Source organism: Malania oleifera, chromosome 8 (assembly GCF_029873635.1).
Source record: "Malania oleifera isolate guangnan ecotype guangnan chromosome 8, ASM2987363v1, whole genome shotgun sequence".
Taxonomy (NCBI): Eukaryota; Viridiplantae; Streptophyta; class Magnoliopsida; order Santalales; family Ximeniaceae; genus Malania; species Malania oleifera.
This window is the reverse complement of record NC_080424.1, coordinates 108893189-108917099: the sequence shown is the minus strand read 5'-3', so window position 1 is coordinate 108917099 and position 23911 is coordinate 108893189. Positions and strand designations below refer to the sequence as shown.

The 23911-nt window shown below is 32.4% G+C and overlaps 2 protein-coding genes across 2 annotated transcripts; both read left to right on the top strand.

The window, feature by feature from the left end:
* Positions 1–1852: 1852 nt before the first annotated feature.
* LOC131162973 (bZIP transcription factor 60) lies at positions 1853–5507 on the top strand. The gene is made up of 3 exons (XM_058119623.1): positions 1853–2612; positions 3176–3399; positions 4919–5507. Exons 1-3 carry the CDS (start codon positions 2113–2115, stop codon positions 5230–5232), a joined length of 1038 nt encoding a protein of 345 aa, XP_057975606.1. The 5' UTR covers positions 1853–2112; the 3' UTR covers positions 5233–5507.
* A 6130-nt stretch (positions 5508–11637) lies between these two features.
* LOC131162972 (pyrophosphate--fructose 6-phosphate 1-phosphotransferase subunit alpha) lies at positions 11638–22386 on the top strand. Its single transcript, XM_058119622.1, has 19 exons — positions 11638–11824; positions 13079–13251; positions 14263–14375; positions 15089–15163; positions 15272–15385; positions 15471–15538; positions 15793–15876; positions 18475–18528; positions 18831–18911; positions 19034–19127; positions 19217–19290; positions 19411–19521; positions 19625–19669; positions 19770–19826; positions 20827–20931; positions 21026–21142; positions 21392–21498; positions 21664–21829; positions 22036–22386. Exons 1-19 carry the CDS (start codon positions 11735–11737, stop codon positions 22162–22164), a joined length of 1857 nt encoding a protein of 618 aa, XP_057975605.1. The 5' UTR covers positions 11638–11734; the 3' UTR covers positions 22165–22386.
* Positions 22387–23911: the final 1525 nt, after the last annotated feature.

Here is a 23911-nt window from a genome sequence, read left to right as displayed (position 1 = left end):
ATTAAAAGGAATTGTGTTTTTTAATTTAGGAAAATATTTTTCTAAATCATGAAAATTTGTTTTAAATAAAAAATTAGTCTTTTATATTGGATTTTCCAAACTTGGCTTTCCCAATTAAAAGAATAACTTTGCATAGTTTAAAAGATAAATTCAGAGTGTTTTTTTTAATCAAAATAAGTTAATCTTGTTTGGCATGTTTTCCAAAATATTGACTTTTTCCCAAGGAAGAAAATTATTTTCTAGTAATCACAAAAATATTTTCTAAAAAAAAAGAAAGATATTTAGACCTTTTGGATTTTCAAAAATTGGCTTTCCCAACCTTATAAATTATTTTTCAAAAATTTAGAAAATAGTTTTCTAAAACAAAAATAAAAATTTCACAGAGTATTTTTCTTTAAAAAAAATAAAAAAATATTTTATGAACTACAAAGACTTGATCCTCAAATTTGCATACGTACGCGGCTTATCCCAAAAGGATAAGTCCAGTCGAAACTAAAAAATAATTAAATTTTTATTTTCTAAAATAATAAAATCTTTAAAAATATATATAAAAAAATAGCGAAATTTCCATGGGGAATTAGTCTCCCATATAGGTTTCATGAATTTTTTTTTTCTTGAAAAATAATAAAAAATAGGAGGCATATAAAAAAGAAAGTACTTATAATACTTATCACTTAAAATAAGTATTTTTATTAAAAAAAGAAGAAGAAGTGATGTTTGACTTGTACTACACTAAATACTTATTGGAATAAGTGTTTTTTTAGATTCATTTTTTTGAGAACTATTTAAGTGAATTTTGAGAAGAAATTTAAGATAACTTTTTGTCACTTATAAGTGATACTGCTCATAGGAGGGGTCAATTTTGTAAATATAAGAAAATTTAATGACTATTTTTTAATTTAAAAAATATATTAGAAGATAATCATATATTATTTAACTATGCATCGTAATATATTAATTATTAATGAAACATAATTAAATTTTGGAATAAAGAAGAAAAACCATCTATTAATTTAATCATTATTACTTTAGTATGCATTATAATCTACTAATTATTAATAAAATATAATTAAATTCTATAATGAATCAAAAGAACCATATATAAATTTAAATTAATATTAAATAAATTAAAATTTTTAATTGAGTTAATACTATTTTAATATAAATTAATGTGATAATCATAAGTTATAAATATACATTAATAACAAGATTATTGTTAATTAATAAATAATATTATATTATTTTAGTTAATATAAAATATTTAAAATTTAATTAGAAAATAATACAATTGTCATTTAAATTTTTAATTATAAAAGTTTGATATTTTAATTTAAAATATATAAAAAATACATATTAGTTATTATAATACAATTATGGATTGAGCAAGAATTATTTGTTAATTTAAATTAATATTAAATAAATTAAATTTTTTAATTTAATTAATAATATTTTTTATCATAATTTAATATGACAGTAATATGCTATAAATATTAATTAATCACAAGATTATTATTAATCAAAAAATAATATTTTCTTATTTTTTAATAAAAAAATATTTAAATTGTAATTATAAATAATTAAAATAATTTTTAATAAAAAATATTTAAATATTATTTATAAATAATTAAAATAAATTTTAATAAAAAATTTAATATTATAATTTAAAATATATTTAAAAATAATGTACCAAAATGGTAGTAGCTAAGCTTACGTGTCAAGATGCTACTGGTGACAAAAAATAAAACCTCTACGTGGAATATTCTTATTGGTCAGATGACGGGAGTGAGGATATAGGGATTTTCTATGTCGCAGAAATAACTAGTTTATTAATGGGGTTGGTCCACAAGAGCCCGTCCTTCGAAGATGATTGGTTGATATTGGGGCCCACTTGCTCGCCGACGGTTTCGTCATACGCGCAGCGAAACAGACGAGCAAATCTCCCCCATTCCTTCCGCCCGAAGAAACCGTGTCCGGTGGCGCGAACAGAGTCAAAGAGCCAAACGAGAATATGCTTTTGATATAAATGTTCAATTTCTGTTCATTAAAATTAGTTGGTGTAAATATTTTTTTTTTTGGGTTCTCTGATAATCTTCTTCTTCTTCTTCTTCGCTCATGGGGGATTCGATTTCGGTAGCCGTAGAAGAAGAACACGATCTAGATTGGGAACATGTGTTCGACACCGCCCCCGAGGTTATGGCGGATTTGTTTGGAGACAACTCTCTTCCTCCCTCTTCTGATTTATCACTGGAAGCTTCCGGTGATGTGATATGCGCAAACTCCTCTCCAGATTCGTTGTCCTCGTGGATTGGCGAGATCGAGCACTTGCTGATGAAGGACGATGATGACTGCAACGGGGTTCTTATAGAGTCTAATCCCCAATTTTGCAACGATTTTTTGGCAGATATTCTTCTTGACTCGCCGGCCGATCCATCTGCTGAGAATTTCAATGTTTCCGAACGCAGTACTTCGAGTCCGTTGGAGGATGGTAATTGTTCCGAGAGGGAGAAGATCGACGCTCCGGACGCAAACAGCAATGAGAGCTACAGCAACAACAACAACAACAACGATAGCGGCGGCGAAGAGGAAGATCCGATTTCGAAGAAACGTAGAAGGTACAAGTAATCTAGATTTTGTTGCTTTCGAATGTCTGTAAATATGACTCACATCTTATTATTTAAAGGCAAGGGTTCTCTCCTGTTCTCTTTGTGAGGATTTTGGTTTTGCGCGTGGAGTTGATGGACAGATTCATATATTTGTAAATTTTGTTGCTTTGGAATGTCAGTAGCTGGCTGGGTAGCCAAGTAAATACTAGGTCCCCCCTACCGCGCCCAGGGTCGGCGTTTTCCGTGTTAGGTATTAGGGTTTGTGCTCGGAGTTAATAAACTGTCTCATATCGTTGCAAATTGTTATTTTGTTGCGTTTGAATGTCTTTAGCTGGTTGAATTAGATCAATATTAGGGTTTTTTTTTTTTTTTCTTTTCAGGAATTTGGATTTTCTGCGTGGAAGTTACTTGTAGTCTCATCTTTGTAATTTTTTACAATTGATTATGTTAGCTAGTCGTTGCTGAATTGGGATTTTAATTTCTTACGTAAATTATTATAGGATTATATTCGCTGTTGTGTGGGAGATAAATTTATGGCTGCATATGATATAGCTTTGGGTCTAATTTTTCAGGCAGTTGAGAAATAGGGACGCTGCTCTGAGATCAAGGGAAAGGAAGAAGATGCATCTGAGAGATTTGGAGACGAAGAGTAGGTATTTCGAAGGGGAATGCAGGAGACTGGGACGATTGCTCCAGTGTTGCGTTGCAGAGAACCATGCTCTCCGTCTTCAATTACATAATGGCCAGGCCTTTGGTGCTTCCATGACCAAGCAGGAGTCTGCTGTGCTCTTGTTGGGTATGAAACCTGGACCTCGCCTTACCCTTCTTTTTATTCTCCTTTCTGAGTCATTTTTATTTATGTGGATGGCTGCACCTGTAACAAATCCATGGAAGGATTGTTATATACATTTCTTTTTGTCTTTACTCTAGGAATGTTTTTTCTTGCTTTGTTAAAATAGGCCTGCTTGGATATGCGCACACAGCTGATGGAAAATGGAATAGAAAAAACACAGAAGAAGAAAACAATTAACCTGGTTATCCAGTGTGTCTGTGTTCAAGGAGTCCCCATGAAACATCCACTTGGGCTTCAAACCTTGGTTGCAAGACTGCATGTATACGTAATACACATGTCAAACCCCATAAAAATCAATGAGAAACAGCAAACTAAGTCTTAAGTTTCACTAGGCAGGGTCGGTTACATGAATTCTTTTTCGCCAATTTATGTATCCATGGACAATTTCCTTCAACAAACTTAGGACTATTAAATCCTTTTTCACTGTCTCATTCTAAGTTATTTTTGGTTTATCCCTGCCCCTTCTATTGCTCATAGTCACTCATTCACTCTTCCTCACTAACACATTATGTAGCTTATGTTGCGTTGAAAGTGCTCAAACCTTTTGAATCATCTTCTTCCTTATCTTATCCTCTACATGAGCTATGTTTAAGTTATCGTGAATATGCTCATTCAATAATTTATTTTTCAACGTTATACCACTCATCCATCTTAGCATTCTCATATGTTTTTTCTTAGTCACCTAATATTTTGATCCATGTAGCACAGTTCTTACAGTCGTCTTATAAAACTTCCCATTTTATTTTAAGAGCATTCTACGATTACACAGCATACTTGAAGCATTCCTCCATTTTACACAACCTACTTTAACTTTATGCATTACATCTTATTCAATTTCTCCTTCAACTTGCATAATAGATCAAAGGTATTGAAATGTACTAGTGCTATTGATTTGTAAAGCTTCTTTCTTTAATTTGAACTTAGATCCTACTTCATCCTAGTTTCATCAATCAAGACAATATCATTTGCAAACAATATATCATGGAACCTCATTTTGGATACTCCCAGTAAGTTCATCCATTACTAAAACAAAAAATAAAGGCGCAAAATAGATCTTTGATGTACACCTATTGTGATTGGAAATTCTCTAGTTTCTTCACCTATAGTCCTATTGCTAGTCATTGTTCTATCATATATATTCTTAATAACATTAGTATGTCTACTACATACATATGGTGCATGGCTGGTGAAATTAATATATATAATAATGTAACATAGGGTAGGACTTTCAAGTTTCATGCATTTTGATTTTGGTTGGGTGGGGGGAGTTTCTATGCTTTATTATATCAGTTGTACTTAAATCTTTGATTTTAGTGTGGCTCGAATGGCATAGTTGTCATTTTAGTTGTCCTGATTTGTTGATTGGTAAACATATTAATTTTTGAGGGATTAGACTCTGTCAACCTTGATCAGGCAAATGTATGAAGTTTTGATTGGAATTGTATTTGATTGACAAATGCAGAATCCCTGCTGTTGGGTTCCCTGTTTTGGTTCCTGGGCATCATTTGCCTGTTGCTCCCTCTGCCCCCTCGGCCTCGGTTGACACCGGAATCAGGATGGGAGGAAAGCGACGGAGGCAGAGCTTTGGAAAGGGCGGCTCCAAGAGGGGCAAGAAGTAAGAGCATCGGATTACAGGTGTTCAAGAGTAAGAGATGCAAAGCTTCGAGGACAAAGATGAAACCAACCCCTTTACCTCCTGTTGGAGTTTTTGGTGCGAGGCATCGAGCATCCTGTATTTTCCATGGCTTTCCACCACTTTTCATCCTGAATGTTTAGATTTCCTTCTCCACAGGACTACATAGATGAAGTCCAGTTCCAGAGGCCCATTCTAAGTAGTGTAGTTGGTAGCCGTTTGTAGTAGTGTTGGCGATGATTTCCCATATTTCTTGGTTTCTTCTTATGGAGCACTACTCTTTTCCTCCCTTCTTATTTTGCTGCTTAGCCGTTTGTAGTAGTGTAGTTGGTAACGATGTCCCATAATTCTTGGTTTTTTCTTATTTTGTATTACTATTTTCTCACCTAAAAATATATATTAATTTCTTTATTGCTCCCTTGGGATTGAGCGTGTATTGGGGAAGGGTGAAATCTGAGTTCATGACCAAAATTAGGCTATGTAGAGAACCACACTTACTTTGATATAGCCTATGAGTTTAGCTCTACCAATATTCATGAGCGTGGATTTTGTTTTGACTTCAATGGATGGGGTAATCCAAAGGAAGGAAAGTAAAGCTGTTTGGAAACACAGCATAAAATCAATTAAGCATTACCATAATCTCTCTCCACTGGCCGGGGCCATATACAGTTACGAAGAAATTTATTGTATAAATTTTTGTTCGGAGTGAATATCAAACAGACCCCCTCAGAAGGTGGGTTTTTAATGTGGCGGATTTTTTCTCTTTTGCAATCAGCTGAAATTTAAAATTTTATTAAATTTAATTTCATTACTAATAGGCAATGTGGTCTGGGCTGTTCCCACCGCTTGGGAGCGACAATCCTATATTCTAAATCCATTGTTTTTTGGGTTTAACTAATGTAAAAATATGGTTTACAGAATATGATGCAGTTGTCTAGTTAATATTAATGTGAGTAGTGAGTTGTTTATTTATAATACAAGGCAAAAGATAATGATTATTTTTTTTTAAGGTTTGATAAAAAAAAATAATAAATTTTCTTCAAGATGCAATTTTTATTATTTATTTTAAAGAAGCAAGAAGTAATTTTCACTCCATAATTGTGAACGGCAGCAATTGTTGGTGACCGGCGGGGGATGGGATGGCGTCATCAGGTGGTCGGGAGGACAACATAAGACGACACCCGAAGGGGTACGGTAAATAGGAAAATCTCAAAAAGAAAGGCAGGAGCCAGGAGGGGGGAGCTTAATATTTATTATAGTGTATAGTTGATAGGGAGCCAAAGCCGATGAAGAGGGTAGCCCCGCCCCACCTTCCGGTGGAGTGGTTGGTGAAGACACAGACAAAACACACGCGGAGAGGGCATGCCGAAATTACAATAATATCCTCCCCCCAGCCCTAGCATATTCTCTACAGCATATCCCCCCCCCGGAACATCCAGCTGCCCTTCTCCATTTATATACCATTCTTCTTCTTTACTTTCTTCACTTTATGTTCCTAATTTGTCCCTACCCCCTAACCTACCCCTACCCGATTATTTAATATTAATTTTAATTTTGTGAAGAATGACCTTTTATTTGAAATTTTAAAATTGAAGAATTTTCTCAAAATATTAATTGTTGACCTGATAGGTCATACCCGATTTTGATAATGACAAATACTCTTGATATTTGAGGACTTTCAAGTTTGTGTGCAGATATATAATTAGCAGATCAACTAATGACACATGAAAACTCAAAGTCTAAAGATCTCGAAGACTTCTTTTGTTGTAACTTATATTATATTGGTCTGTAATAGTAATTATGATATCGGTCTGTAATAATCTCTGCATGTCATGCATGTAGGTTTGTAAACTCAAAAATGTCATAAACTGACTATAGAGACCGAATGACTTTAGGGCACCTTTCGATCGACTGACGCCAGATTTTTGGCGTACTCAATAAAACCTTAGAAAGGACCTTAGGGTCTCAACACTTGCATAAAAAGAAAGTCCCAAATATCAATTATAATATTTGGAAAATCAATTGAAGTGAAAATAAATGTAATAGACATAAAATTAGAGAGGTTGGGCGACCGAACCCCAAGAGTTCAAAACTCCTTGGGCGACCGAATTGTACAGTTTAAAATGAGCCCTAGGTGACCGAACATAAGAGTTCGGGCGACCTAACCAAGGATCGGGCACCCAAAGTCACGAACAAAGACTACTGACTTTGATTCGGGTTACCGAAGCATGACATAGGCGACCGAACTCATTTAAATTCAATTGAAGTGAAAATAAATGTAATAGACATAAAATGAGAGAGGTTGGGCGACCGAATTGTACAGTTTAAAATGAGCCCTAGGTGACCGAACATAAGAGTTCGGGCGACCTAACCAAGGATCGGGCACCCGAAGTCACGAACAAAGACTACTGACTTTGATTCGGGTTACCGAAGCATGACACAGGCGACCGAACTCATTTAAATTACTTTTATTACTGTATTTGTTCGAGCGACCGAAGCATGGTTTAGCTGCCCGAATCTCGGCTGGTTAAAATTATTTTAATCACAGTAAAATAGGATTAAGTTGAGTTAATTGTGTTTAAACTATTTAAAACTTTTTTAAGAATACTCAATAGGTCACAAACGGTTATATTTTTGATATTGTCTATAAATATAAGTTCATTTGTGAAGATTAGTGTGAGATTAGCCAAATAATTAGCAAAAAATCATCTATTTTGAAAATATTCTTTTTGTCCAAATACTCTTAAAATTCTATTCCCTTGATACATTTTAGTATTGTAAGAGTATATTGGTTGTACTAGTATATATTAGGTATTGCTAATACTCGCAGTGTTCTTATTTGATTGATTGATTTATTTTTGGGGAGTTAGCAAAGTTTATCCCACAGATTTGAATATAATAAATCTTGTGTTGGGATATATTCAGTAGCTTAAGGATCTTTGCATTATCATTACAAGATTCCTATAACTTTACTTTTGTTGTGTAAATATTTTTACAAGTTATAATATTTTTCAAACTACTCCTCTGTTCATTACATTGAATGAAAATATTTTGAGTTAGTTTGAATATTTGATTAGCATATTTGAAATCTTGATTATTATTAAGATTTGATATATACCATTTCAAAGTTTTTAATTTAATTAGAACACTCTTGAACATATTAATGATCATATCTTGTTGAGTGTAACTTGCACAAAAATACACATCATTGAGCTTACATTTTTAATAATGTTGATGTGTAATTGATTGAGTATACTGCGTGTATTGAGTACATATCTGTTTAACATGAAAGTATAATCACTGTACCGGTTATTTTTTGAAAAATACTGTTATATTTTCAGGCGTGGCCTGAGGGGGTTTGATCTAGTCCGTAAGATCAGGTTGGATTAGCTTTGTGAATTTGACCTAAGACTTTTTTCACGCTCGCAAGGAGAATTTGTAAAGGTTGAGATCAGCTCTGTGCTAATTGAGCTGGTTGTATTAGATGACGTTCCACCCGTTAAGTGAACTATTAGTGGAATTCTCGAACTTGTGAGCAAAAGGTAGGGACGTAGGTACAGTTGGCCGAACCTCGATAACATATCGTTCGTGTTCTTTATATTTCAACAAATTTATTTTTCGTACATTTATTTTCAGCACATATATGTTGTATGTTTGATTTATTATATGTAGTACATGTGTTGATTGAGTTTATAATTAAATAAAAAGATCATAAGTTTATATAACGTTGCTGTTGAATTAGCTAAATCTAAGAATAAATTTTTAATACCCAATTCACCCCCCTTTTTGGAAATACACCAAAGTTAACATTAACAATTCTAAAATTTTAATAAATATAATTTTTTTTTCTCTCTCTCTGATTAAACAATTTGTATATTATAGTCATTAAAATAGTATTCTTAACCGCGTATATAAAAAAACATTTTAATTTTAAAAATGTTCCACGACTTCCACTGCGCTGAAAAGCCGTCATTTGTTTGAAAAGTAAAAATAGGAATGGGGAGGTGAAAAGCAATTACACTACAAATTCCAATGAATAGCATGCATTGACCTTCTAGACTTAAATCTGGATGACATGCTAATTGTTTTTTTTTTTTTTTGAAAATTTCCATCCAATGAACTCCCATATTTTAATAATAATTGTTTTTTTTTTTTGTTGCAGCCTCAAAGTCGATCCATCTTCGTGAATCCTTTCCCGATCACAATCACCTGAAAAAAAAAAATCAAACAAAAATAACTTGAAAGACCTAGAGTGTATTCCGGACTACTCCAATGCCTAAGTAAAAGGTTAATAAGAGACTCTAAATTGTAATAGTGAAAAGAATTGAATATGACAATGACATTCCATAAACTTTGAATCGAAACAATAATATTTTTTGAAATTTTAAAAATTTTAACGACTTTTTTTGAAATGTGTCAAAACACAAATATTTTCTTTTATTTTCTAAATTTTTTTTTAAATAGATGCTTTTTTATACAAATTTTAGGTGAGGTCTGTAAGATTTGGAAAGGTAAGTATCCTTTATAATAATAATAATAATAATCTTCTCTCTTTATGACTTTTATTATTATTGATATTTTTCCCCCCACAGACTATATCGTCACCTTAGGAATTTCTATGTCACTTTATGACCAACTATGGCAACACGTGAATTGATTCAACTAATGAACATGCATTCACGTTGAAAAAAAAGTACTGCTAAATGGAAAAATCATTCATTCTAAAATCTGCTTTAAAAAATTTAATTGGTACATAGTTTTGGGTCATCTAGAAGTCAAAACAACCAATTTGAAAAGTGTTTATAAAAATAAAACGGTCAAATTGGCTAATCAAGGTCAAAATTTTGATTGAGAAAAAAGAAAATAATGAAGAATAGGAAGGGAACTAATTTTTTGCTATATTTTTCCTTTATATTAATTATTATTAAAAATAAAATTTTATTTTTATATGGTTATAAATTAAGAAACCTTAAATATAAATGTTATGTAAAATTATGTTTGTGTTAATTGATTTGGTAAATTTTTTTGTTTTTATTTTTTTTATTTTTCTTGATAACCAAACATGAAAAAGTGAATTGCTTCATATTTTCTTTTTCTTTTTCTTTCCTTTCCTTAAGATTTTTCAAGTTACAAATAGACACCAAACATGTATGATAATCTTTATGGATGAAAATGTAATTGAAAAAATCATTTTGAATAAAAAAATTAAATTGAAAAATTGGTTAATCAATTAATCGTTTCCATTTAGTATTTAAATTGATTAAAATAAAAATGTATTTGAAGGGAATATAGTTAATGCATTAATAGTTTTGTAATATTTGAGAAAATTTGACGATAATAATGAAATTGAATAAGGTAAAAGATGCTCACATTTCTCGAGATTTGATAAAAAGACAAAGATCTCTCATAAAGTTTCAAAATTGTCACAACTTCTCATGAGATTTCAAAAATTTCATATACCCCCTCCCGCGATTTGTCAAAAAGATATAGACCTACTCTAAAAAAATTTGTCGTTTTACAATATACAAGAAGAGATTTGTGACTTTTTGGTGAATCTTAAGAGAGATTTATGAAATTCTTAAAAATTTGGGAGAGATCATTGTAATTTTTATCAAACTTCGGGGAAGTTAGTGTCTTTTGTTTTAACAAATAATTCATTAGGAAAAAAAAAAGCTACCTTTTAGCATTAAAAAGATTCAAATTTGTAACTATTAAAAATTCACTTAAGAAAAAAATAAAGTTTGACTTTTTAAAAAAATAAAAAAATTTATTTACTGAAAATGTTCAACCCGATTTTTACTTTTAGAAAGAAAGAGTTTAAGTGAAAAAAAAAGAAGGCCAAACTCATCCTTCACCCTCATATATTAGCTAATATTATTTGTTAACCAAATTTATAAATCAAAATGTGGCCACCCTTACCTAAGCGTCTTAATGTTCTTTATGCCTATATTTTAATTAGTAATAAATTTTAAAATTTTAAACTTATTTTGGATCTTGTAATTTTTTTTTTCATTTTTTAAATTTTTAAAATTTTAAAAAATACAAAGAAGTCTATTTATTTTTCAACTTTATAATATTTGTATAAAAAACAAAAAAACAAAAAAAATTAAAACCGTTCTCTTCTGGAAATAATTTTAACTTTAGTTTTTAAATAATTATAAAATTATTTTTTTTAATTTTATTTATTTTCATATTTCTATATGGAAATATAAAAAATTATCCCATATTTCTGTATTTTCATATTTACATTTTCAACCCATTAAGAAATTGCCTAAAATTAAATACATTGAATATCATCATAATATTAAGTATTAAGGGGTGGCAATTGTGTAATAATATAGGGGAAGGAGGCTTGTTTTGGTCGACGTCGACGAGGGAGGGTCTAGCAGTAGCAGAGCAGAGTCAAAAACAGCGGGGTAGTTACGTAATTCAACGATATATACAGGGGCTAATATCGTAATAATATCCCAAAGCAATGGACGATTTCGTAGTTGGCTCCACCAGGGTTGAACCAAACCACTGGCTAGGTTGGTTGGTTAGATCGCCGGGACCTATAAAACCGGTATTAGAGGACAAGAAAAACAGAACACACACGAAGACACAGAGAGAAGGAGAGAGTGAGAGAGAGAGAAAGAGAGCTAACAGATGGATTCAGATTTCGGCATTCCCAGAGAACTCTCCGATCTGCAAAAGGAGCGATCTCTCTACCATCCCGAACTCCCTCCTTGCCTTCAGGTAGGGTTCGTGATTTTCTTATTTTCCGCTGTTTTGTGCTGCTTCTGCTCCTCAAATCTGACGAAATCTGCCATTTTTTTTTTGTAATTTATTTACTTTCAATGCAAAACACTTCTCGTTATGTTCTTGGCGCGATCGGAGATTTCATTGTTTTTGTAATCTGCTGAGACGCAGGGGAAGAGATCGAATTGTCAGGCCGCGCGCGCTTATTGTTTTCTTGTTTTCGATTTATTTGTTTGACTGCTTTTTATATTTGAATGACTCGCTTGGGCGGCACTGTGAGCTACGCAAATAACGTCTGGTTGTTTTGGATTTATTTTTGTATATTGTTTGTATTCAGCGGAGCAAGTTTGAATTTTTGGTGCGGTAGTTTGGATGATTGGGCCTGTATAAGACTTACGGCAATCTTTTGAATCAGTTGTTGCTCTGAACATGCATTTTATTGATTCTGCTACATCTGTTCGGGAATGATAATTTTGCAGGCATCTACCACAGGCATTTCACAGTTTAGAGGGTTTTATTCGCACTGAGCATGACTAATAAATTCTATTCTAGCTATTCATGTACAACTCACGCACCATTATGTGTTTTCTTTATAACTACATTGAAATACAGGAATATGATACCAGAAAAACATAATATAAATTATAAAGTAAGCATTTTTGCACAAACTTGCTTTCATTCTTGCCCCCCATGAATCAGTTACTAGTTCCTTATTTTTTGCCTTTACAACATGTAGACTACATAGGACAAGAATCCCATTTTGTAATTTTGTATCGATTGTTGTTATGTTCCGTATTTCACATCCCTGTCTGTCATCCTTGCAGTCTCAAACTTGGTAGGATCTAACTATAGTTCATTTGTTGATATCTGCATCTATGTGGCACTAGCTAATGAACTTTCAATTATAATGAAGATCCCCTATTTATTTATTTAATAATGGAAACTGATGAAGAGGCATCAAAGTTTATCACTTCAAGTTTTAGAAATCCAAGAAGACCAGTTTGGTTTTTGACAAAATCCCATAAATATGCCTTTCTTTAACAAAGAAACTAGTATCTTTTTGCATTTTCATTCATTACACCATTAAAATATATTATGTGCCGATTAATATTTTCTGTTTAATATGGTTGTGCTGGAAGATGCTTTAGCCTAGCACAGTCGGTTGTCACTGCCTGAGCTTACTTTTTTGAATGGCTAGAATCATGTCTCTGTTGAACACATTCTTATTTTATTTTATTTTTAAAAACTCAGGGTACTACTGTCAGGGTCGAATATGGTGATGCAACAACTGCTGCAGATCCCTCTGGTGCTAACACCATAAGTCGGTCCTTCCCGCATACGTATGGTCAGCCTTTAGCTCACTTTCTTAGGGAAACTGCAAAGGTCCCTGATGCAAAAATTATAACTGAGCATCCAGCAATCAGGTATGCAAACAATCACTTTTTGTTCATTTTAGTTTTCATCTAGTGAGCATGACTATGATAAGTTAAACTGCCTAAAGGATGATGATTTTATCTAGATAGGTGTATGTTCTGGTCTGTGGTGGTAGAGTAGACTGCTTAGTTTTGTATATGGTACTGTGGTGGTATTAGTTCACTATCTTGCATCGTTGTGTGCTTTGAAGCAAGCACTTGGGCTGCTTAATAAATGTTGAAAGTGACATTAGGCATGACTGCATGAAATAAATATATTAAAATTTCTTACTTTCTCTTTTTCTATAATCTATAACTGTTTTGAGATTCAATTTTCTTAATATGTTTTGATTCTTTAATTTTTTTCTTCCATTTTTTCATTCTTACATTTAAGAGGATGGTTCACCACCTTTGGCCATCCAAACTGCATGCCATTGTGTTTTGGGTCACAAGAGGTAACCATAAATTAGGGACATGACCCTGCATCCCGGTTCCCGGACAATCCCCCCATTCCCTGCTTACTATGGGATGATCTGCCATTAAGTTTCTGTTGAGCACATGCTAAATGCTGGCTCTTCTTGTGCTATCATTATATATCCTACTGTGACTTTACGTATATACTAAATACAAGTATGATTATATGTGCATTATGTGTAAAGAGGAAATTTATGGATGGTTGCAGTGGCAGTGCCAATGGGGATGGGGAAAAATAGGGGAAAATGTATATAAAAGTGATTAGAAAAGTGGAGTCAAGCTCCTATATTTTTGTGGGAAAAATTATGATAGCTTTTGTTCCTTAACAAAAAAAAAAAAGAAAAAAAAAAGGAGGTCTGTCTTGAAGGCTTCATGACAATAAATTAAAATGTACATCTTAGAGGCTTCATAAAATATTGTGCACACTTGCATAAATGCAAGAATTTGAGCGAACAACATTAGGAAACTAGTTAAAAGCTATTGTGAGGAGTGTTCTTTGTGCTATTTGCATTTTTAAGAATATTTGTTCATTTCAACTATCTTTTGCAGGGTGGGATTGGTCTTCTGTGGGAGACAATCTCCTGGAGGACATAATGTCATATGGGGTCTTCACAATGCACTTAAAACTCACAACCCCAACAGCACACTACTTGGATTTCTTGGTAAGCAGTGACATCCTGTATCTTTGGTTTGGTTTAGCTTATGCTTTAGCTCATTTCATCAAGTGTTTTTCATTGATTTCTCAGGTAAGTTCCACTTTGTTTTTTTCAGTTCTTATCATTTGACTCTATTGTCATTTGCCATCATGAGTGTCCTACTTTGTGGCACCTCTTTTTCCAAGAAACAATAAAATGTTTTAGGGCTCCTCTTATGCATGTGGCTCCTTGCTGAAGTGTTAAATTGGCCTTTTTTTATTGCAAACTTCATTTTACATGGCTTGACTTTCTCATGATTTGGGCACTATGTAAACAGATACAGCTCCAAGTTACGGACTTGAGATCCTAATATTTGAATTGTTTTAAGATCCCTAAACAAAGACCCTAGAGTTTGAAGTGTTGAATTAAAATCAATTGTGCTTGGTAGTTGTTGAACTTAAAACAAATCTTTAATGGGAATTTACCATTGAACAATGCTTTTTTTGATTTGCATGTGAGCATAAAGTTAGTGTTGATATGTGATATTCCTTGTGAATTTCTTTTATTTTAATTATCTCTATCTTTTCTTAAAGATTTGTGTTTACTTCTAATAAAATATCCCCTCCTTTTTTTCAAATAAAAAAAATAATTTTAATGAGTGAGTTCAAGGCATAAAAACTCAAACCTCAGTCACGAAGGTGTAACTTTCATTTAATCATTGCCTTTCGGCTTGTTAACAGGTGGCTCTGAAGGTTTATTTGCACAGAAAACTCTTGAGATTACAGATGACGTTCTTTCAACCTACAAAAATCAAGGTAGTAATGTTCTTGAGAATTGCTGCAATGAGAGCTCTGATTTTTTCTCTGAACTTCAAAATTGTATCAATGCTAATTGTGCATTATGATATGCTTGTGCCCTTGAAGGTGGTTATGATTTGCTAGGGCGGACGAAAGATCAAATAAGAACAACTGAACAAGTTAATGCTGCACTTCATGCATGCAAAGATTTGAAGTTGGATGGCCTTGTTATCATTGGAGGTAGACTAAGTTAAAATTTTTCTAAGATATAGTTGGTGTATGGTGTTTCAAAGTTGCTTAACACAACGATTTGGTACTTTTGAAGGGGTAACATCAAACACAGATGCTGCTCAGCTTGCAGAGACATTTGCAGAAGCAAAGTGCACAACAAAGGTACTTCGCATGTCACTAAGAATTCAATTTGATGTGTTTTTCTATTTTATATTTAGGAAATTCTGTTACTGTTAACTTTTTTAATATTTCTATGTTTCCTAAACCTAGTTAATTGTTTTCTCATTACTGCTCCCCACGTGCAGCAGGGCTCTAGTTGGGGTTTGACTAGGGTTGCTGTTGTCAAGCTCTGTTTTGTTCAAACTTATGTGACATCAACATGTAGTAACCACATTTGTTTTGTTTGGGTTTTACAGGTTGTTGGGGTTCCTGTTACTTTGAATGGAGATCTCAAGAATCAATTTGTTGAAACTAATGTTGGTTTTGATACAATATGTAAGGTATTACTTCTATTACTTAATGCACGAGATTTTTTAATATGTTAAAGCAAATCATTTCAGTCTATAAAAGTAAATGATCCAATTGCTATACTCTGCATTGTTTTTCTGGTGATGTGATATTGACAAATATTGTGGTGGCATTTGGTTTGCGACTAGAATCTGAGTGGGATTGGAATGAGAATGATAGAATTGGAATTGGAATCATATTCTAGTGTTTGGTGTGTGAGTCTAATTTGTCCATGGCCACATAGTATGAAAATATGTTATTTAATATGAAATCCAATAGTTATATTATAATGTTTTTTATTTAATTGCATAATAATTAATTTCTATTAATATGAACATTAATGGCTTCATCAAAATGTACTTCATTATTCTTTGCAAGTTATATTTTATTATAATTCTTGTTGTCGTTAAAAGAAATGGTTCATGATGGGATAAATTGGCGGAAAATGATTCATATAGCCGATCCCACTTAGTGGGACTTAAGGCTTGGTCTTGTTGTATAGTATTTGTTTTTTTTTTTTAATACTTTTTATAATATATGTTATAAAAATATTTTATTATTTATGTAATTTTATATTATAATATATAATGCTATACTATTAAGGGGAGAGGAGTTGGTTTCCAACTTGCATATTTTCCCTTCATTGTTCCTAAAATGCATTAACTAATTTATTTAATGCAATTATAAAAATTAAGAAAATGCCAAACAAATGGAGGGAAAACACTTTAATACCTATATAAAAAAATTAAGGAGATATTTAAAATTTTAATAATGATTAGGGAATTAAACTTATGAGTCATACAACGAAATTGTGGGAAAGGGTAGTTGAACAAAGATTACGGTTAGAAACGAAGGTCTCAAAAAATCAATTTGGTTTTATGCCTGAGAGATCTACTACAGAAGTTATATAATCTTTTTAGAAGATTAATGGAAAAATTTAGGAAAAATAAGAGAGACTTGCATATGGTGTTTATTGACTTGGAGAAAGCATATGATAGGATACTAGGGAAGTTCTATGGTGGGTTTTAGTAAAAAAGAGTGTATGTAGTAGGTATTTCGATGTTATTAAGGATATGTTCAATGGAGTAATGACTAGTGTTAGGACTATAGGTGGAGAGATTAGAGAGTTTCCAATCATAATAGGTGTACATTCAAGGATCTGCTTTGAGTCCCTATCTTTTTGCTTTACTGATGGTTGAATTGACTAGGAGTGTCCAAAGTGACATTCCATGATGTTTATTGTTTGCAAATGATGTTGTACTAATTGATAAAATTCGGGGTAGAGTAAAGTTTAAGTTAGAATTATGGAGAGAAGTTTTAGAATCTAGAGGTTTTACAATAAGTAGAAATGAGACAGAATATATAAAATGTAATTTCTGTAATAGTAGGAGGAATATTAGAGACAAAGTTAAACTTGATGATGAAAAAATCAATAGCACTAGTGAATTTTGATACCTTGGATCCATTATGCAAGTTAAGGTAGAAATTGAAGAGGATGTAATGCATAGAGTTAAAGCAGGTTGGGTAAAATGGAGTGTTTCAAGTGTGTTTTGTGATCGTAGAATACTCTTAAAATTAAAAGGAAAATTTTTTAGATGACTATAAGACCAGCTATGTTATATGTATCATAATGTTGGGCAACTAAGAAACAACATATTCAAAAAGTTAAAGTTGCTGAGATGAGAATGCTTAGATGGTGTAATGTTAAAAAAATTCAGTGTTTTAAAAGGCTCAATCGATGCTTGCCTTAAGGCTCGCCTCAAGGCACAACATGCTTAAAATGCCTTAAGGCTCAATCTAAAATACCAAATTCCAAAAGGGCTGACGCATTTTTACAAATGGCACACCTTTTGTGCCTTTTTAGTTAAGGCTTACGTATTTTGGGTGTGCGTGAAACTTAAGTTTGGTTAAAAAATTCCAACTACATGTTTGTATAAAAGTAATCTCATAATATGAGTTGATTTCTATAACTCTTATACTTCATTCTTTCCAAAATAATAGAGAGTTGTATCTTAGATCATGAAAATAGTTTGAACTTTGTAATAGTATAGCTATCTCTTTTCATGATTTATGTCATGTATTCAAGTTCGCAATTTTTCAAGTGACCGACAAGTAGTTGCAAAGTACATATAATTTTTCTTTCTTACATTACATTTGTGATTTTCTTAATTTTTCTTTATTTTTAAAATATATAAATTTATTTACATTTTTTAAATCTTAAAAATAAATTCTTAAAAGGCTTACGCCCCAATGCCTTAAGACGCCTCACCTTTTAAGGGTTAAAATGCCTCGCCTTACGCCTTTGCCTTTTAAAACATTGAAAAAATTTTAGTATTGCTAAGAAGACTAGAATCCAAAAAGTGTACGACTTTCTAATTCTTGTTTAAAGTGATAGATTCTAGTGTTCTTAGCAATACTAAAATTTTTAACTGGAGAGTGTCTATGCTATTTGATTTTTTGTAATCATACTATGTTCAATTGTGCAGATTTAAGATTGCAGAAGACAATGGATACTGGCCTTTTTGTTTATGTTTATTGTGAAATTGCATGCAATTATTAAGAATGAAAGCCTTTTGTTCTTTTGTATTCAGGTCAACTCCCAGCTCATCAGCAATGTCTGCACTGATGCTCTATCTGCAGAGAAGGTAACTGATCTGTCAATTATTGAGATTTAAATACAATGGGGCAAAACTATAGCATTGCTTGCTTGTACTGGAAGGGGCAGAATGAGCAGTACAAAGTAGTTATTTGTGGCACTAAAACCTGCAGTGACTTAATATTATTAGTGTTATTTTTGTGAATTGTAAACTGGTTTAGCTGAAAAGATAAGTTCCTTTACTTTTAGTCCAGATGTTATTTTGATATTTTCCATTTTATGTAAATCTTGAAACTTATCAGAACAAAAACCTTCGGTCTTTGTTTTTTTTTTTTTTTTTGGGCCTTTCAGTATTATTATTTCATCAGACTCATGGGCCGAAAGGCATCTCATGTTACTTTGGAATGCACGCTTCAATCACATCCAAATATGGTTAGTTTTCCTTTTCTATTATTATTATTCTTATTTTAATATTGCTGTTATGAGGTCTTCAGTGTGCTTCTAAATATATCAAGACCTACCTTCTAGACTACGCAATACTTTGCTTTCTGCAGGTCATTCTTGGAGAGGAGGTTGCAGCATCAAAACTTACTCTTTTTGATCTGACAAAACAAGTTTGTGATGCAGTTCAGGCCAGGGCAGAACAAGGTCTGGAATTTGTTAACTCCCCTTTGTTGTGGTGGTGGTGGTGACTATAATGAGTGCAACTGTTATCTGATTTGATGTTTTTGGACCAGACAAATACCATGGGGTCATCTTACTGCCTGAAGGGCTTATAGAAAGCATTCCTGAAGTGTATGCTCTATTGCAGGTAAGCTATAGAATTCATTTCTTTCTGTTAATCCGCTTCAAGCTTTATTTTGATAGTTTCAGTTTGCACAAGTCATTTATGAATTTGACATGATTTGTGACCTCACCTTGTACCCGACAGGAAGTTCATGGCTTGCACAGGCAAGGTGTTTCTATTGATGACATTTCTTCCCAACTCTCACCATGGGCATCTGCCTTGTTTGAATTTTTACCACTCTTCATCAGAAAACAGGTCCTAAGCTCCCCATATTTCTTTATATTGAGAGATTTTTGCCTTTTATTGGCCTTGTTTAATAATCAATATGTTCACTAAATTGATGTTTTTGACATTGCAGCTGCTTCTTCTCCCCGAATCTGATGACTCTGCACAGTTATCTCAGGTATAGGAGTGTGAGCTCTTTGTGTTACTAGGATAATGAATTACTGAATTATGTTGTATTTTTTATTTAATGATTGGTGATATATTTTATTTTTTTCTAGATTGAGACAGAGAAACTTCTGGCACATCTTGTGGAAGTTGGAATGAATAAGCGACTGGTAGGATACGTGCAATTTTGATTGATTTGATTAAAGTGAATCTTCATATTATTTTTACCATTTTAGATTTTTTCCTTTTTGGTGCTGGACAGACTCCACGCACTCATTCCAGATTGTGCAATTTCAGATGATATTTGTTTTATTGGGAGACCTATCAGGCTTGGGCAAAACAATAGGATTAGCTTATGCCCCTGCAAGGTGTTTTAACCCTTGAGAGGCGAGGCATAAGTCTTTTTAAATTAAAAAACAATCTATAAATAAAATACTAGAATTCGTTCTGTCAGTCATTTCCAAGATGATGTTATAACATTAAGTTCGAATTATGTTCAATATCAAAGAGGCAACTCTCATTTATTTTGGAAAGGTTGAGGTTAAATAGTTTTAGAGATGAACTTATATTAGGACATCTCTCTCTTATAACATGTGGTTAAAATTTTCGTACAAAATGTGACTTAAGTTTCACACATAAAAAATGCATAAGCCTCACCTGAAAAGGTGCAGAAAGCGTGCCTTTTGTAGAAATGTGTAACCCTTGGTGCATATGCTTTGACCTTTTTGGAATTTGCTAATTTTAGACATGCCTCGTCTTAGGTGAGGCTTGACTGAGGCTTTTAAAACATTGATGGGCAAGTATAATATTTCTTTCTGCTCTTCAACCCTTCTCCTTGTGCTCTTTTCTTTTATTTTTTCACTTAGAAATAGCATCTTTTGTTTACGTTATTCATCAGCACAGCTTACCTTTCTTTCCTCAAAATGATCCTCTTGTTGTCCAAGCTGCACTCTCCCAGGGAGGAAATTCTTAAATGCCTTCGGGATCACAATAACCCATTTCCATGCCCATAATGATTAGCACATTTTCCTTTCTGTAAAATGAAATAAATAAACCTAAGCAATTTGTGTGCTACACATTGTCTCTCTTTATTCACTTGTCTTGAGTAAATAATTATGACATTTCTAGACACTTATTTACTTATTTATATATTTTTTGGGGTTTTTCCAGAAAGAAGGCACATACAAGGGGAAGAAATTCAATGCCATCTGCCACTTCTTTGGTTATCAAGCCCGTGGATCATTGCCATCAAAATTTGATTGTGACTATGCCTATGTATGGTTATGATAAAAATTGCTTTGCCACCTCAGCTTGCTACTTATCAGTTTGCTTTATTGTTATTTTTAGTATTAAAACAACGTTTATGCAGGTTCTTGGGCATATTTGCTACCATATTCTAGCAGCTGGTTTGAATGGTTATATGGCGACTGTTACTAACCTGAAGAATCCTGTGAACAAGTGGCGTTGTGGTGCTGCTCCACTTACGGTGAGGATTACATTTTTATCCATCATTTCTGTAGCTAATCTCCTTCGCAGCATGGATTATGAAGTTGCAGTTGTGCTTCTGTTGTTTTTAATCTGTCTTTACATCTGGGGAAGAAAGTTCCTTTCCCCACGCTTGCATTGGTTTTATGTTAAGGTTTGGGTATAATCCAGTTTCTAGATGATTCAGCGTTTTAGTAATGCTCGCAGTGGTAGAGGACACTGACTTTTTGAATGTATTGGTGAACCCCAGGCAATGATGACTGTAAACCGATGGTCTCGTGGTCCAGGGGCCTCATCATTGATTGGAAAACCTGCTATTCACCCAGCCCCTGTGGATTTGAGAGGCAAAGCATACGAGTATGTTTCTTTTCAACTGTTCCTGGATGTCTGATGCATATATGCTTGTCCTGTATAATAAATTTAGAGGAAGAAAAAGAAGGCATGAGTATTATATGTTTTGGGTTGATCATTATTTACACAATAATTGGTTAGTGATGATGATAACTGCTATTTGTTCTACAGGCTGCTAAGACAAAATGCAACAAAATTCTTAATGGATGATCTGTACAGAAACCCCGGACCTCTTCAGTTTGATGGGCCGGGTGCTGATGTTAGGGCTGTAAGTTTGTGCGTTGAAGACCAGGATTACATGGGCCGTATAAAGAAACTGCAGGAGTATCTGGATAAGGTGCCTATTTGCATTGATCATTCATTCCTTTGTTTCTTATTCCAAAACCTATTCGTTCCCATTCCATGTTCCAAACAAAATCTTGTTCTATCTGATTGTTAAATGTTAAAAGTAATAACAACGTATAGTTTTCATTTAATCAGGTTCAAGTATTTGGTTTGTGACCGCTGTCGTGTAATATATGACAACATTTTGTTTGCCCTCAGGTGCGAACAATTGTGAAACCAGGTTGTTCACAGGATGTTCTTAAAGCGGCTTTGAGCGCCATGCAATCAGTGACGGATGTTCTGAACGTGATATCTGCACCGTCGAGCAGCAGCCAGCCACACTATTAGGAAAATAAGTATTATTAAATCTAAATCCATCAATTGTAGTGTTGTTTCAGGTTTGTTGCAGCGGCCTGCGGGTACCTGCATTCACTTCTCTAGGCAAGAAAACCTTTTTTAGATGACCCACCCTAATAAACCACTATTTTATTACCTGAAATTTTCATGGGGAATAATTATGAGAGGGCTGTACTTCGAATCTTGAAGAGGAAAATTTTGTCCATGTTCTCATTCCTTGTTGTCTGTGTGTGTGTGTACTTTGTACATTCTTGCTAGAAGAGAGGATCAGTATACTTTCAGCTCCTTTGGAAGGAAAGATACGAAAAATGGAGGGATTTTACTTTCTCATATTTGATTATGAAGGAGAGTGAAATAAAAAAAATAAATAACTAAATTAATTAATAAAGTTTAAATTTAGACATTTTTAATTTTTGTTTTTTTTTAATTGTTTATATTTCATTAGTTTTTTATTTTTTAGTGGCATTTGATATAAAGGGAATATATAGTAGAGAGTAATTTAAAAAAAAATTCTTATAAATTTTTCCTGTAAAATTTTTAATACAAACAGGCCATTATGTTTTCTAAATTAGAATAAAATGAGAATTTAGTAGACATTATTTGGAATAAAATAGTTGAGCGATGTAAAATTTTGTTTCATACAGAATGTCTTTTCAAGGATAAAGTGAAATAAAATGAGAATCTAATAAAATTGTCTAAAAATAAAATACAAAAGGGGATGTTATGAAATTTTCCTTGAGATAAATAATACTAAAAGTCCATATGTGAAAGTTTGTGTGTATTCTTATGTAAAAAAATAAAAAAATAAAAAATACCTTGACATAAATAATTAAGAAAAGTATGGTGTAAATTGTAATAGTTCGTGTGCATTCTCATTTAAATCAAATTGGATAGGAATAGCATTTTTTTTTTTTGTAAAAAATTGAAAGAAATAAAATTGTACAAATGTTAAAATTGTTGATGATGATTTTGAGAGAATTCTTCAATTTTGAAGTTTGGAGGATGAAGAAGAGGGGATAAAATAGAGTTGAAGTGATGAAATTTGAATGATTTACTTACAACTTACTTCTGCATATTTTAGAATACATATTTTAATGAATTAATATAATAATTTGAATGTTTTACAACTTACTTCTACATATTCCAAATTTACATAAATAATTTAGAAAGAAAATTTAATTTTAGATTTACGAAAATTCCATCTATGTTAAGTGATGTATTGAACTATTGGCTAAATCCTATTAGTCACTAAATTACAATTTATTTCATTTCAATAATTAGAATTGAAAAAAAAAAATTTAAAAGTTGAAACCATTCCATATTATTAAAACTAAAAGAGATTAAAATTTTTGTTGAACATATACTCATTTTTGTCCTTTAATCAAATAATGATTAAATATATAATTAATAATAAAATATAAAATAATGAAAATTTACAATATGATAATAAAAATGCTTATATAAATCAGCCTTTGTCGATTTCCTTGACGAAACTCGGAGCTTGGCTGAGGAAGAGTTACAAAGCGTTAAAAAAAAAAAAAAAAAAAAAACAATATGTGGAATTAGCAGACATCATCTGGTCGGGTCTTGCCGGTATCAACAACTAGAAAAAAAACAACTAAAACGTTATTTTACTAAATCATTATATTTAAGCATTTTCATTTTTATTATAATATTGTGAATAAAATGCATTTTCTTCATTATTTAATAAAGTGATGATATGATGATGACTTTTGAA

Bases quoted from the DNA above. Each gene is read 5' to 3' on its own strand.
- LOC131162973 (XM_058119623.1), top strand. From the start codon at position 2,113: ATGGGGGATTCGATTTCGGTAGCCGTAGAAGAAGAACACGATCTAGAT. The intron at 2,613-3,175 runs GTACAAGTAATC...CTAATTTTTCAG, and splicing joins ATTTCGAAGAAACGTAGAAG to GCAGTTGAGAAATAGGGACG. The intron at 3,400-4,918 runs GTATGAAACCTG...TGACAAATGCAG, and splicing joins GTCTGCTGTGCTCTTGTTGG to AATCCCTGCTGTTGGGTTCC.
- LOC131162972 (XM_058119622.1), top strand. From the start codon at position 11,735: ATGGATTCAGATTTCGGCATTCCCAGAGAACTCTCCGATCTGCAAAAG. The intron at 15,386-15,470 runs GTAGACTAAGTT...GTACTTTTGAAG, and splicing joins TGGCCTTGTTATCATTGGAG to GGGTAACATCAAACACAGAT. The intron at 21,499-21,663 runs GTATGTTTCTTT...TTTGTTCTACAG, and splicing joins TTGAGAGGCAAAGCATACGA to GCTGCTAAGACAAAATGCAA.